Source organism: Protomyctophum parallelum (genome assembly GCF_964188405.1).
Source record: "Protomyctophum parallelum genome assembly, chromosome: 19".
Taxonomy (NCBI): domain Eukaryota; kingdom Metazoa; phylum Chordata; class Actinopteri; order Myctophiformes; family Myctophidae; genus Protomyctophum; species Protomyctophum parallelum.
The window spans coordinates 40,295,820-40,311,573 of NC_139717.1; the positions used below are offsets into that span (position 1 = coordinate 40,295,820).

At 43.5% G+C, this 15,754-nt stretch overlaps 1 protein-coding gene across 1 annotated transcript in view; it reads right to left on the bottom strand.

Moving 5' to 3' along the window:
- The window catches only part of mfsd2b (MFSD2 lysolipid transporter B, sphingolipid), a 30,450-nt gene extending 15,937 nt beyond the window's left edge, over positions 1–14,513 (bottom strand). The window contains exons 1-3 of the mRNA XM_083789717.1: positions 14,086–14,513; positions 4,044–4,178; positions 2,764–2,888 (exon numbers count right to left, since the gene is read on the bottom strand). Coding sequence (XP_083645843.1) covers positions 2,764–2,888; positions 4,044–4,178; positions 14,086–14,466 — 641 coding nt within the window. The 5' untranslated portion in view covers positions 14,467–14,513. The remainder of the gene's footprint in view (positions 1–2,763; positions 2,889–4,043; positions 4,179–14,085) is intronic.
- Between the last annotated feature and the right edge of the window lie 1,241 nt (positions 14,514–15,754).

The following is a 15,754-nucleotide window of genomic DNA, read 5'->3' on the forward strand; positions in this document are numbered from 1 at the left end:
GTGATTTCAGACAAGGGTGAGTTGTTCCAGGAATTGTGTCAATACATTTTTTTAACGTAATTAATTAGAGATGGGAAGCAGAGCGAGGAGAAAGTGTGTATTCTCCTGACCCGCTTCTCTCTGCACCTGTGATGGGTTCAGCCGAGAGGAAATATAGCGTGACCACGAGGTGAGAACAACAGGATGGAGCTCTGACAGAAGAGCAATGCAGTGGGAGGGGATTCTGTAGAAACCAATGTTTGTTTCATTGATTCCTCTTGCCGAGGCACCCAGGGGACTGAACCTGTTAATGCAGCATCCCAGACTTGACTGCAGTCCAGGCCAGACCTGTGTGTACCGTAGCATCTCATATTCCCGCTCACTGCCCCTCTCCTTCTTGTCTCTCTCCACAGACACAAAAATGGCTTTTAAAAACAATCCCTTGTGCCATTGCATTAGTGGGTGTCTGAAAGCGCACACAACAATAAACAGAACAGAGCCCAGGGGGGATGCCAGTTTGAGGGGGAAATGGCTCTGTCCTAAACAACAGAGATACTGATCACCTTCTGTCTGGTGTGACTCTGTCCTAAAGGACAGAGATACTGATCACCTTCTGTCTGGTGTGACAGCCAGTGGGGGATGAGGGCTTCCTGTCCGATGGGTGAAGGGGGCTTTCCAGCGGATGGGCAATGCTAAGGGAGGGTCTGGTATTCTCACAGTGTTCATCATCACACACAAATAGAAAGTGACTGACGCCACATTGCGTGCACACACGGACCTGCGAGTGCGGTCACTCACTCACTCACTCACTCACTCACTCACTCACGAATGTGCACGCACGCACGCACGCACGCACGCACGCACGCACGCACGCACGCACGCACGCACGCACAACCAAAATAGCATCAATCAACCAGACTTAGCATCTGTCTGATGCTAAGTCTGGTTGATTGGTCTCCCACCAGCGGACTGTCAGCTTGGCTATAATCTGTGGCATGCACTTACACATCAGACCCCTCTGCTACTGTAGGTACAGGCTGTGTCATTACTGTACAGTACAGTAAGTGAATGGCGTCACGCTACACTTGCTTCAGTTTGGTTTTTAGCTTGGAACAGCACTTGCCGATGCTCCTTAAGTCATCATAATCTTCATGTGCTTGCACTGACACTGTCCCTGCACTTATGTCTATAGGAACACATACTGTACCAGCGGCTATGCTCACGCACCTTAAATCTCATGTATGCGCACAACACTTTACGGCCTGTCAATTCCGTTTTTTACACTCTCAGTGTCTCACTGAGGATTTACATACAATCTAGCACTTATAGAATCATCTTTGGAGATAGTGATTATTAGAGAATGGCGCTAATACCTCCATATAATCCAACACACTAGAGAGCTGTAACCTCCAACCTCCTAGTGCCACTAGGATGACAATTTCACTCCCATGGTGACATCGGTAACGAGAATTAATCTGTAACGGGTTTGACACAAAAGCTTGTAGTATGTAATTTGGGTGGCAGTGGCTCTGAAGGCAGAGCGGCCATCTGGAAACAGTTAGGTTCCTGGTTCAATCTCCAGCTCCTCCTGGCTTAATAAGGACAAAATGTCCTTGAGCAAGATGCATTGCTGAAGGCTCCCGATGAGCAGGTTGGTGCTATGGATGATTGCTAAAGCGCTTTGGATAAAGGCGTCATAGAAATGCTAATCCTTTACAATGTATTCATAGTTGTCTAAAAGATCAAAAGGTTTTGAAGTTCAATCATACCGAAAAGGGTTTTGTAATAAGCATTCATGTGAATAATTATGTGTTCTGCATTCCTGCGCGATGGCCTGTTACGCAAATGGCCGTGAGACAGTATGTGACACCTTTGACAAAGAAAACAGGTGTGGCGTCAAATGAAGCGCAATGCAAAATTTGGAAAATGTCTATTGCAGATTAGTGTCTCGGCATGTCATTAATTAGAGACTGTAATTCCTTGGCTTTTACTGTATTTTCCAATGACAGCCCACACCCATAAAAACACAAAAAACAGTAATAGGTTAGAAGCAGTAATAGAATTCATGAAACAATTACCTACCTATCAATGTTTTAATCGGATAGGACAGTGAACAGAGAGAACAGGTTGTGGAGATTGGAGTTGAGTTGACTTTTTTTTTCTTTTTTTTTGGTCTGGAGTCGGACACTGGGCTCAATTGCAAGAAGAACTGTAGCCTTATGTGTGTGGTATTCTCTCTTACTCATGAGAGACAGAAGGCTGCTTGTTTAAAATAACCCCCTAAAACATTTAATGGGACACTCAAAACCGCTCTGAAAGATCGAGCACTTACAGGTGGCTGCATGCAATTCACAACTTGCCCTTGTAAAAAGTTGTAAAAGTTTATCTCCAGAAATGACCAGCAACTGTTTACTGTTCATATTTCTCTCTCACTTTCTTTTTTACATGCTCATTCATATGATAAATATTTTGTATATTATTGTTTGTCTTTAAATGTCTCGATGAATTGAATACACAGGACCCCAATGGAAATGAGCCATAGTGCTTTCTTGGGTTATTTCCTCTGTTATTTCTGCAAACTGTTAATAAAGTATTCAATCAATCAATCAATCAATCAATCAATCAATCAATCAAGGGCATTCTCCATCCACAGCCACCACAGAATCATGTGAGTCCCTGTCAGGACTAAAGTTAGTACTTTAGTACGAAGTACTTTCAATTAAAATAAACTATTGAAAGTTTACAGTTTGGAAAGTCGATTGGATTGGAAATGTGGAAGCTTACCAGGGCATGAGTCTGCCGATCTTGGTCCATTTGCTCTTGGTGATGAAGAAACCCACTATAGGGTCGGTGGCAGCTCCCCAGGCCTTGCCGATGAACAGCACCATGGAGGCCTGGAAGGGGTTAATCTATAGAACACAGAGCAGGACACAGAGCAAGTGAACAACAAGACCATGTGCAGCCAGGTATAGGCTACCTGTGCGTGCGTGTGTGCGTTTGTGTAGCCTACTATACATGTTTACACGTGCACACACGGTAAGGTAAGCAGGAAGGGACATAACAGTGACATACACTGTATAGTTCAAACAAGCCCCAAGAACCGTCAGAGAATGACTGAAGCGGAGCCTCAGAAGCCATCTCTGGTATTGCAGGACCTCTGCTTTTGTAAGCCTGCTCTATTTAATGGAGCCAATCTAGGAAGTAGAGGTACTTCTGTGCACGCACCTTCAATTGAAATGAATAGGTGGGGGCGGGGCTGTCGGCCCTCTAATTTAGAACTCTCAAACAATGAAATTCACAGCCACACTTGACTTTCTAAGTTTTCCAACCTTTTGGGGACATTCATTCCATATCCCCTCACCATAACCATAAAACTGGAGTAAAATGAAGTTGGGTACATCAATGACGTCGCCAGTTAGACATGTATGCATCCCCACTCAACTGTCCAAAATGTGTCCCTACTTGGTCAAAAACACACACAGAGGCCCGGGCGGCTGGCGCAGCCGTTCAGTCTGGGCACCTAGCTGGACAGCGTGTTGCAGGTTCGAGTCCCGATCCCGACGACCTTTGCTGTGTGTCTTCCCCCCCCCCCCCCCCCCCATCTCTTTCGACATTTCTTGTCTGACTACTGTATATCTATCAATTTAGGCAAAAAGCCCCAAAATATCGTAAAAACTAGAGACGAGGCAGCCAATAAAAAAGATACCTTGCTAGTACGGCCACTTATATGGCAGCCAATGAGAAAGATACCTTGCTAGTACGGCCACCCCTCCACTTATATGGCAGCCAATGAGAAAGATACCTTGCTAGTACGGCCACCCCTCCACTTATATGGCAGCCAATGAGAAAGATACCTTGCTAGTACGGCCACCCCTCCACTTATATGGCAGCCAATGAGAAAGATAGCTTGCTAGTACAGAAAGGCAAAGCGATCAATCATAAACCAGCTCAGCTGTGCTTCACACAGCTCTGGTAAAAAGAACACACACAGAGCCATGCACACAAATACACACACGCACACACGTACATTCTCTCATCCTCTTTAGCACATTTGTCGTTTATACCTGGGCGACATCGAGCAGGTAGATTTGTAGGAAGAAAGCTGTGGCGCTTCCAGCCACCTCCTTGGGCGCTCCGCCGATGGCAAAACACAGCTTACTGCACACTGATAACTTCTGACTCAGATCAGTCTGTGGGCACTGAGGAGGGTACAATGAAAACACAATTACCATCATAATATGACTTCCCTGTGGCACAGAATAGGACAGAATAGGAATAATACAAAACAATAATTGAATAAACCCATGGTGGCAGTCTAATAGTAAACAACAATAATGAAGGTTCGACAAGGATTCTTCGTTGTCACATCTTACGTACAGCAAAGAGAAGAAAAACAAGGCAAAAGAAAGTTGTGTTATGATAATGGTAATCAAAATGCAACTCTGTCTCCAGAACAGATCGAGGCACAGTCCAGTACACCCTTTCATGTAGCGACAGCGGATTCATTCATGGCACGATTTTGATGCTTCAGAGAGAGTGGTCCAAATTGGTTGCCACCCAGTTGTTTCCTTTGTCCAGCCCCAGTCAGATGGCTCTCCATGGCATCTCTGGTTCCAAGACCAATGCCTGGTTCCAACAGTTGGCCTGGTAGCGAGTGCACTTGATGTGTTGCTCGAGTTGAGCTGGGTTGGAGGAATGCCCTGAGCTAGTGTTCTTGACTTCTGTGTGAAGAGCTGTTTCCTGGCATCATTCACTTCTGTGCACTCACTGTCACACAGAACATGAGCACCACACATCGCTCTGGTACTAAGGAACATTGATCCTTCACTGACCCTGTGACCCCAATTGGCATGCATAGGAGTTCACTGAAAGCGAACAGAGATAGGGTGTCACACACCCGGTGAAAGACTGGGAGAGTCAGACACTGTGTTGGAGTCATTGTGGTGTTTCATGAACTCTATGTACTGAAAGCTTGATCCAACAGCAAAGGCAATCCACAGCTCATCGGGACTATAGTCTCGACGAGCCAGACTGTTGCCTCTCGCAATATTCAGACGCTTCCGCCGTACAGTCTGGAGCACGGAAGCTCTGATCATGAGTAAAATATAAAGCGGAAGTGAAGCCTCCTCCCCACTTCCGTTTCGTCTTTACAGTCACGCAAATTTATCCTAATATAAATAATGAATAAATACATTATCTAAGCATATAGCTTGCTGCTTAGCAGAAATGGAGATAATTTAAAAAGATGCTCTAAAGATATTTAAAAATATATCTGACTGAAATATATCTCACTGAGATGACAAACAGATTACTCAGATTTCGGGAGGTGTAGTTCCAGACTCTAGTATATAGCATTCGGAGATTGTGTTATAGTTATTTGGCTACTATCGGATTCGGAACCCGTCTTGCTGAATGAAGCCAGAGGCAGTACTACTAGCCTGGCACAGCCAGACTTTATCCGCCCCTATTGCATAATGCATATGCATCTGCCCAGAGGCAGCAGTGCAGCGCAGTGGTATATCAGTATTGCAACGTGAGGCTACAGTACTACCACATCAGTGTCAACAGTACATACGGTCACCTTCTTACACGTCTTTTGCACCTGCCACATGTACAGTATGAAGAAAAAGTACGAGTCTCAGCCACCTCTTGCGGACATGGGACAAGCCAGGCCAAGTTTGAATCACCAGGAGAACAGAGATGACTCCACTTCCATTGGTTGCATAAAGTTCCTTGCTCTCTGCTAGAGGAATGTTAATTAAATAATTCATTGTCTGAATCACATCAGGTGTGACATTGTTGGATGTTGCGACCAGTGCTGATTCTGAGGAAATCAAAATCATTAACTGAAAAGCCATCGCCTATTTAATTGGAAATTATACTTTAAACATTTATCTACTACTGTGTTTGGTTCTAAACATAAAATGGACTAAAAGCCATTTTGGATTTGACTTCCCAAAGGCAAATGAGAACTTGCCTGATGATGCCTTAATTACTTACCTCACCCGAGAAGGGTGTGCTCATATGTGCATATAGGCAGACAGAATTCCATGCTAAGCTCAAAGAACACCCTTAAGGTGTGTCACTGTCACATAAAAAGTGTGCATCTAATGTAACGTAAAGGGTCACGGAGGTAGCATCATTCTCAGTCAGTTCCTGAGAACTGCATTCCAAGAATTCTCAAATAGAACGTTGTGTTGTGTTGTGTGTGAGTAATGTATTGCAATAAAGTAATGGATAGGCCTACGCCGCCTACCCATGAGTAGCTGATATAAAAAACCTGAAAATTGCGTCAGGCTCTGTATTTGAAATGTGACCATTTCATGACACTTTCAAAGTTTTCCAAACTTTTGGGGACATTGCATTTGTTCCATATCCCTCACCATAACCATAAAATGCATAAAACTGGTGTAAAAATGAAGTTGGGTACATCAATGTCGTCCCCAGTTAGACATGCGTCCCCACTCCCCAGTGTGTCCAAAATGTGTCCCTAGTACATACACACAAACACACAGACACACGCATGTACACACACACACGCACGCACGCACGCACGCACACAAACGCACACACACACACACACACACACACACACACACACACACACACACACACACACACACACACACACACACACACAGACAGACAGACACACGTCCCACCACAATCCTAAAATGTCCTCATCCCATCAATCTCCTGCACTGCGTCAGTGACAGTGGTTACTTTGAAGCCTTGTTTTGCTGTTGATGTGTGAGATTAGGAGGATCAGAGAGGGACCCCCTGCTGATTGGATTGTACTGTGTTTAATTCAGAGTGTCACGGGGCAACCCGTGGCCTATATACAAATGAATTGAACACATGAAACTGCTTTCTATAATATGAAAGGACTAATGTTTTAACCTTGTGCATTGAAAGTATATTCACTGATTTGTTCTCTCCTGCACTGCTGGGTGGAAATTCCCTTGATTAGGAATGGGCCAAGTGCTGTGCAGGAGAGGGGTGTTACTTCTTGTGCTTTGAGTATTTGTCATTGAGTTTTCATGCTTATTTATATTTGTTTAATTGTAATTTGTAACACATCTTTGGTATGTTTAGGTTACTTTTATACAATGGATTATTTATGGAAGTATTTATAACTATTTATGTGTAAGAAATGTTGTTAATTGATTCTGTCCTGTGGTAGGATCCACTCCTATTTAAGGGAGGCTGCAGGGACAGACTAGTCAGTTGGTTGTGGGCTTTAACACGGGTAACAGTCCTGAGGGAGAGCTACAGGGCCTTGTGTGACCAAGGTTTAACATGAAGAGAGTTCTCATCCTATTTGGTCTTGTTCAATTGTGTTTGCATAAGTATTTATTTGTTGGTCTATTGTTGGCCAGTATTTAGTTTTTGCTTGTGATATGTGAATTGCACTGAAGAAAACTGTATGGAGATTGGTGGAGGAGTTTGGGGAAAATAAAAGCCCTTAACTACAGTACCATTTCTGACTGCTCTTGGAGCCTTGGCCGTTCGGGCAACTTCACACAGAGAGTGGACCAAATGGAGCCATAAGGACCTGTAAGGGTCCATTTGTAAAATTCACTTAGTTATTCTAACTAACAGTGTACAAATGGACCCCACAAGAGTCCATGAGGGTCTATTGAGAGCTCCTGCTGGGTCTATTTGTAAAATCTTCATTGTTATTTTAACTAGGAGTTAAAATAACTCCTAGTTGTTCCTAGCTTTGGAAGAGCCTGTTCTAGATTTCGGATTTATGTTTAGCGTTAGAATTAGCCTCAGGTTAAAGTTAGGCATGATGTTGAGTTGAGGGTTATAGACGCTAATGAATGAACTTTAGTAAATGGAATTCAGAGGGCGTTCCTCACCAGTATAGCGCTACAAGGATGTGTGTATGTGTGCTGCGTGCATGTAGTTGTGTACACATATGTTTGTGTGTCACTGTGTATATTTGTGTGAACGTGATGTTCCATGAATGGAGCTATAGCGGAGGGACTTTTTCATCTTCACACATGAATAAGAAGACAAACCACAGCCAAGTAGGCAGCCCAATATTTACGGCAGTCTTTTACGAGGCAGTCTGTGTGTGTACACAAACTCACACACGCACGCACACGCACGCACACACACACTTCTTCATCTTCCTATCCCCTTCAAGTTTTGCTACACTCCCATGCAGTAACCTTTGTTGTTTACACAGAAGCAGACAGATAGACACACTCATGCACGCATGCATTGCACACACACTCACACACATACACACACACACTCCACATGCAGTGTGCAAGGCTTGGCCCGCAGCGAGTTCTGTCACGGGTTTATGAAAGGAGGAAATCACCAAAGGAACCACAGCTCCCAACCCACATACTGTTATTACCGGGTTGACTTTTCTCTTTTCCTTCCTCATGAAAACATCGATGAGTTCCAGGATGACAATTACCAGGAGAGGAGCTGTGTAATTATTCAAACGCCAGACAAGCAGGGTCAGAGGTAAAGTAAAGACCAACTTCAAAACTCCCTTCTTCTCTTCTCCCCACTCTCACTGCAATTATCGCTAATTGGAGAGCGAAGAAATCAAAGACATTTGGTGTCTGGAGACTGCTGCTTAACTGATGATGTGCAAAAATACTCACGGTGTGCAGCCAGCAATGTTTTCTCTCTCTATCTCTCTCTCTCTCTCTCTCTCTCTCTCTCTCTCTCACTCTGTCGCTCTCTCCTTCTCAAAATATATTCTCATATCAGTCTTTCGTTTCTAGGTTCTTATCACAGAAGACATAAACAGGATATCCCCTCTGTCTGGACACACCAGCTTGCAGGACGCATGCACGCACGCACGCACGCACGCACGCACGCACGCACACACACACACACACACACACACACACACACACACACACACACACACACACACACACACACACACACACACACACACACACCTCTAGAAGTCTACACAGCATCTGCATTTTGTTTTACTTTGTACTTTGTACTTGTTTTGCTGACAAACCGAACCTTGCAGATTGCAAGGTTCGGTTTGTCAGCAAAACAAGTACAAAGAAATGCAGATTTCTAATGTAAATGAGCCCATAATTGATGATAATTACCGTATTCTGATAATCTTTATTTGGACTGTGTGCCTGGGAATTTTAATTGCAATGGGCTGGAGATATGCACAGACAGAGGGTGGAGGATGGTGGAGAGGATGACAGCCTAAAAACATCTTCAAATCAGTTTAGTCATGCCATCTCAGTGGAGTGTAAACTAAAGTTCATGAAATTAAGGCGCAAAGCTGTTTAAAGTTGTATTCTATTTACTGTAGGATTCTCTGATTACTCCTCCTGAGTGCATAGATGTGTGGCATATAGTGCTGTGATTGGTGTGTGTGTGTGTGTGTGTGTGTGTGTGTGTGTGTGTGTGTGTGTGTGTGAACACATTCATATACATACTTGATTGAGGTAGCAGTGACCTTGCATTTGACCTTTCTTTGACCACATACAGTAATGTAATCAGTTCATCCTTGAGATCAAGTGAACATTTATGCAAAATCATGAGATTCCCTCAAAGCGTTCCTGAGGTATCACCTTCACAATGCTGGGTTGGATAGACAGTGAGACAGACAGACGGACAGACTGACGGACACACATACAACTCAGAAACATAATGGCATAATGGCCGGCCTCGGCTGTTGCCGGCAGAGGCAAAAAATAATAAAGTGTGAAGTAATGAAGAATATATTAGCTTCGACAGTAGTTCCATTTAGCCCATCATTTATTTGTATGGATTATGGATTACATAAAGGAACAATTGATTTGGACTGTGCTGGCAGCAGCAGATGGCTTGAAATTACTGTGATAAATCTCTTTTGTGCTAAACATGTCATCACAGCAGCCTGTCCTACTTGGCACACGATGGTGGGTAGAATCCCAAAGAATAGTCTGCATAGCTCCAGAGAGATGTGCTCCGTTGAGCACGCTATAGCATTTCTGTCATGTTCTGCTTCCCTAGAGTAGAGAGGAATGGTTTCAACTAAGACGCTATAGTGACACGTCTCTTCGCTGTGTCTGTTAGCAGTAGTTCAGAGATTCACAGGGGCTTTCAAATGGAAGATTAGCTGTGACTGTGTGCTAGGCATGGACTGCATTTAGAAGAAGAAGAAGAAGAAGTAGTAGAAGTATTTGAAATACTGTATATAGAAACTAAAATACAGTAATACTTGGAACAGCCAAGAGAAAAACTTAGAAGTCTAGTTTATGTCAGAAAATATGAACGCATTCTTCAGTAACAAATGCACATATTTTTAAATAGCTTCCGCCATTTTCACATTAGATACCGGTACATTGCAAATCATACATTATATACTATACAGTATAGTATGGCTGATGATAACTTACAAAGAATAAATTTTGTATGCTTTTATGTGTTGCAAATATGATCACTCTGGCCTGAGAATACAGTAGTAAATCATATAATACTATATGGAATCCTTTGCTTCAAATTAGTATATTGAAACCCTCACTGAGGTGAAATTATTTTACAATATGCTGTTTTTATTTGTAGTCACCCCCTAGTCAGAATTAATAGTCACATACTCATAGTAAACATAATCCTTCCTTCCTTTCTTCCTAAAAGCTGGAGCATTTACTGTAATCTCCTTACTTTCATAAACGAGTTTCCTCAAATCTCTGAAACTTGCATCCCCACCCACCCGACAGCATTTTATGGATTTGTATAAATCATGGTAAAGTCATGTATTACATTCTTTCTTGTCATAAGCATTGATAGACTGCAATCCCATGTATTCACAAGTTTTGAGACAAGATAATCCCTGATTTGTATACAACCAGTCCCACCAGTCTCACCAATGGCACCGGTCCAATTAAGGAATCTCATAAGAGTATTCTGCTACTGTTCATCATCATCTTTATGACAATTACAGAGGAAGAATACAACAGCAGAGCCACACTCTGACGCAGCAACCGCCAGGATGTTTTTGATCAAACACACAAAAGACATCTCAAGGTTTTCTTTTCCGGCTTAATAGCATCATTTAGAGAATGGTTTGACTTTAAATTCGGTTCATCGCAAAGATAAGCCCTTCATCCTTGTGATAAGCCCTTCTTATCCTCTTGAGGGAAGCTGGCTGTTCATTCATCTTAATTTGTTCCAGTTCTTAACAGCCTAGAACAGTTCCCAGAGTTGTATTCAAGTTAAATACACGCTAAACTGATATGATTCAGCACAACTCCTTCACTGCACTTTATTTGCTTGTACCATTTACATACAGTACTATATATACATACTGTACATATTCTATGCTATTAGTTTAGATTTTCATCTTGCACAAACTAATATTCCCATTGACAATGAATGGTGTATTTACGTCATATGTGGACGAGCAAATCGGTATTTTTGTCCTACACAAAGTTTACGTCAGTCATATTTGTCTGAGCAAAACGGTGAGCAAACGGTTTTCTTTAAAAAGAACAGTTTACAGACAGGAAATGGGGGAGAGAGATGGGGAGTGACACGCTGCAAAGGCCGTCAGGCTCGGGAGTCGAACCCACGGCACGCCATCCAGCCTGCTCGGCAGCCTGGGTGGGGCCGGTGAACAAAACATCTTGTAAGATTTATTTCGTTTAAGTTTTACATCAATAAGAGTTATACCGACGAGAGCACAGAAACAACTGTTCTCATATGGTCTGATTACAGCGAGAAAACGCATTCTGACACACTGGAAGAAGGAGGAGGCTCCTGCATTTAAGCACTGGTTAAATGAAATGACTAGTACACTTCATCTTGAGAGAATAAGGTATTTCCTGAGAAACAGGGAGAGACAGTTTGATTAAGGTTTGGCTGCCCCTTGTCCATTACCTGAGTAGAAACCATTAATAGACAGGATACCATTGATATGGTTGACTGTACGCCATTTTCTTTTCAGATGTTTTCCATGAGCTTTCTATCATCTTATTATATAGTATGCAGTGTCACTGAGCAGTATGGGTGGGAGGGTTAAGGGATTTCTTTCTCTTTTTTGTCTTGTTTATTTTTTCTTTCATTTTGTTTCATAAAAAAAGGATTTCATATCATAATGTTTGTAATAATTTATAATCTGTTCAATAAAAACATATTTGACAAAAAAAAAGAGAGTTATACCAGCTTCAGAAGGGGCCCTGGTTCTTCAAAGTGTTAATTACATCATCATCTATAGGGATATTAATAAGCTTGTCTTTCAGAGATGGCATAAATGAACCTGGAAGTCTAAATATCTTCTGAAACAATATTTTCTTGGAAATTAAATAATTTTACGTCATGATGTATGACGATAAGAGCGCCCCTCACTTCACACGGGTGTGATTTTTATCGTTTATATAATGTCTTGGTAAAGGGACAGTAGTACACACAGCATGTACCGTAGCATTGTCTCTTTCCTCTGCAATATATGCCCTTGAGCCATGTGTGCTCAGGAACGACATCAATAAGTAAGCATTCCATTTATTCACATTCCTCCTCGTGCACAGCTCGCTGACACACTGACACGCACAATCACCTACTTCCACAGACCTGGCTGCTGCTACTGTACTGTATGTGCCTTATCCCATTCTGACCTGAGATCAGATTCATACGAGGTTTCCACTGGACACACGCCGGTCTGACGAACCCATTCTGACCTGAGATCAGATTCTAAAAATGTCAGTCGTTCTTCGATTTTTTTCAAAAATAGCAGACCTACAAGCTCGTATCGCGCCACTCGGTGGCGCGATATGAGCTTGTAGATCTGCTATTTTTCAATAGCTAAAGCACGACATGATGCCAACACCAAAATGGGTGCCCGGTCAGAATGGGTTATGGCACAACGGCAGTCATCCTCTATACAGCAGTGGTTTTCAATGTGGTGTTCCCAAGGACCCCCGGGGGTCCTTGAGTTAGATCCAGGGGGTCCGCGGGCAGGAAAATGGACTAAGCCCTATTTTATACTTCATGAAAGATTGTGGAATTAGATGCTCTACCACAAGCTACAAGTGAGCTTGTAGATCGCTTATTTTCAATTCCCAAAACATTTCACTATTGTTTCACTGGCTTGAAGAAAATGTATAAGAATGAGAGAATGTAATAATAATGACTATTCAGATCATAGCATAGGGTGAGGATAAGTCTCCACAGAATACGCAGTTGTAGAGTAACAACAAATGACATGTTCTTAATTCAGGATTTAGAAGGTATTTTTAGAACGGGCCTCAGGTCTGCTCTAAATTGGTTAAACCTAAATCTTCTAAAATAGTGAAAAAACTGCGGACTGTCATTCTGAGTATGCAAACATGAAGTGAGCCAGTTTCCCTTCACAAAGGACTTTGTTTTGTGTAAAGAAAGGTTCAATGATGTCAGACAAAGAAAGCAATCCTCGTTGTCATCATCAAGGAAATAATCCCGTCGGTGGAACCACTGATGACTGCAATTCACTTCCAGTCACTCAAGAAGATTATTTGGGAGTTTACACCTCCAAGGGAAACAATGAACCTGATTAATGGCATCATTAGATAAGCATCAGGTCCCTTTTCCCATCTCTCAACCACCTATTCCGCCATGCCCCAAATCACTCAGTATAGAGTAATACATCCAAACTGCTCAATGACAAACGCCAAAGGCCGGTTAGACTGATATACTGGAGGATTGCACACCGTGGGCTGATCTACGTATAGAATGCCATGCATGTCCTTTAATTCAGACTCCCTGTCAAATGACTCTCCCTAGTGTAAGCAAAGCAATGGCATAGCTCTACAGTCTACATAGATAGAGAACTCCACACATAATAAAAAATGCTGTAAGAGGGGTGTAAAAAATGAATAAACAAAAAAAAGAGGGGCACACCGGTATATGTGACTGCATACAGCACCTGTAATTGAAACATCACCGGTTCAAGAGACCTGTATCTATACTGTTCTGTAACTACATCAAAAACAGACACATAATATTAGTACTATATATATACACATCACACACACACACACACACACACACACACACACACACACACCTTGTGTATAAGTCCATTTGGTTCCGTTTGCACTATAGAAGTTAGAAAAAAATTAAATTAAATAAATGCACACTTACCTCTTGCGGAGGTTTGGTGAACAGTGGATCGGGGGGTTTGATGAGCTGCTTGCTGGCCGAGCTGAGTGCTCCTCCTCTCTCTCCCTTCATGGCTGACATGCTGTGTGTGAGCCGGGGCCCGGCGGTGATGTGTTTCTGAGACGCCGCGCCGTTGAACTGAGTGTGACTGTGACTCCGCGTGGGAGCTGGAGGTCGAGGGGCGAGCCTCTGGGCGTGCGGCGGAGGCTGAAACTGGCTGTGGCTCTGGCTGCGCGGAGGCGTGTGCGCGCGTCTGTGCTCGTCGTGCGCGGTGTGGTCGTCGGCGGCGGGCCCCTGCAGGGCAGAGGCTGGGAAATCCGCCTGCTCGTCTGCAGTGACAGCTCCGCTGCTTTCTGATGCCATTTTACGCCACACTGTTCTGGAACGAGGCCAGGAGGGACAGGCGGAGTCACACACAGATGCTATAGGGACTGAGTATAGACAGACACACAGACAGACACAGCCGCACACACACACACACACACACACACACATGCATGCACGCACACGTACACGCACACATGCGCACGTGACACACACACACACACACACACACACACACACACACACACACACACACACACACACACACACACACACACACACACACACACACACACACACACACACACACACACACACACACACACACAGACAGACAGAAACAGACAGACAGACAGGCAGACAGACATCATTTGATTTGTAAAACCCCAATATAGGCTAACTTAAACCTATAGGATAAAATATTAAAGCGTAATAAAATACAGTGTGTAGTGTATCCTGACACACGCACACACACACACACACACACACACACACACACACACACACACACACACACACAACACACACACACACACACACACACACACACACACACACACACACACACACACACACACACACACACACACACACACAATAATACACACACACACACACACACACACACACACACACACACACACAATAACACAAACACAAGTCATGCAAACTTGATACATGCACATAGCCATAGGCACATTATTGGACACAGGCTCACACAAACACACTTGGGCTTGAGTGGGCATAATAGGTAACCGCTCAAACAATTAATAGCCATCAATAATGGCATTTAAGGTTAGGCTATCATATACAATTCACTGATTCATTTAAAGTTAGCCTTTAAAATGTAGGTGTTGGGCTTGGGCAGCGGGCTGTATAGGCTACGGCTGTGGTCCGACTTTCCTACCCGAGATACAGACGGGAGTCCAGATGTTTGTCCCGTATCGGGATTGTTTTGGCTGAACGCTCCGTTAAAGTGCATCAACATGCACAATACTCTGCACGACACGTGTGTGATGTAAATAATATGCACCGAAAAGGAATGAATAGAAGCCTACCTTACCCCGTTGTGGATGGAGAAAAAACAAACAGTCGGCGCCAGGACAGACGGTCAACCAGATTACCAGTCAGTCAGACGGAGAGGTTCTCATACTGTGCGATGATGATGAGGAGACTGCGGAGGATGCAGCCTGTCTGCATGTCTTCACTCAGCTGTTTGAAACTGCAGATAAGGAACTGCGCCCCTCGGCGGCGACGGTCGCACACAACACAACACAACACAACGGATTAGGCAGCGTACTGGCCGGTAATTATGCTTGTGTGGCCT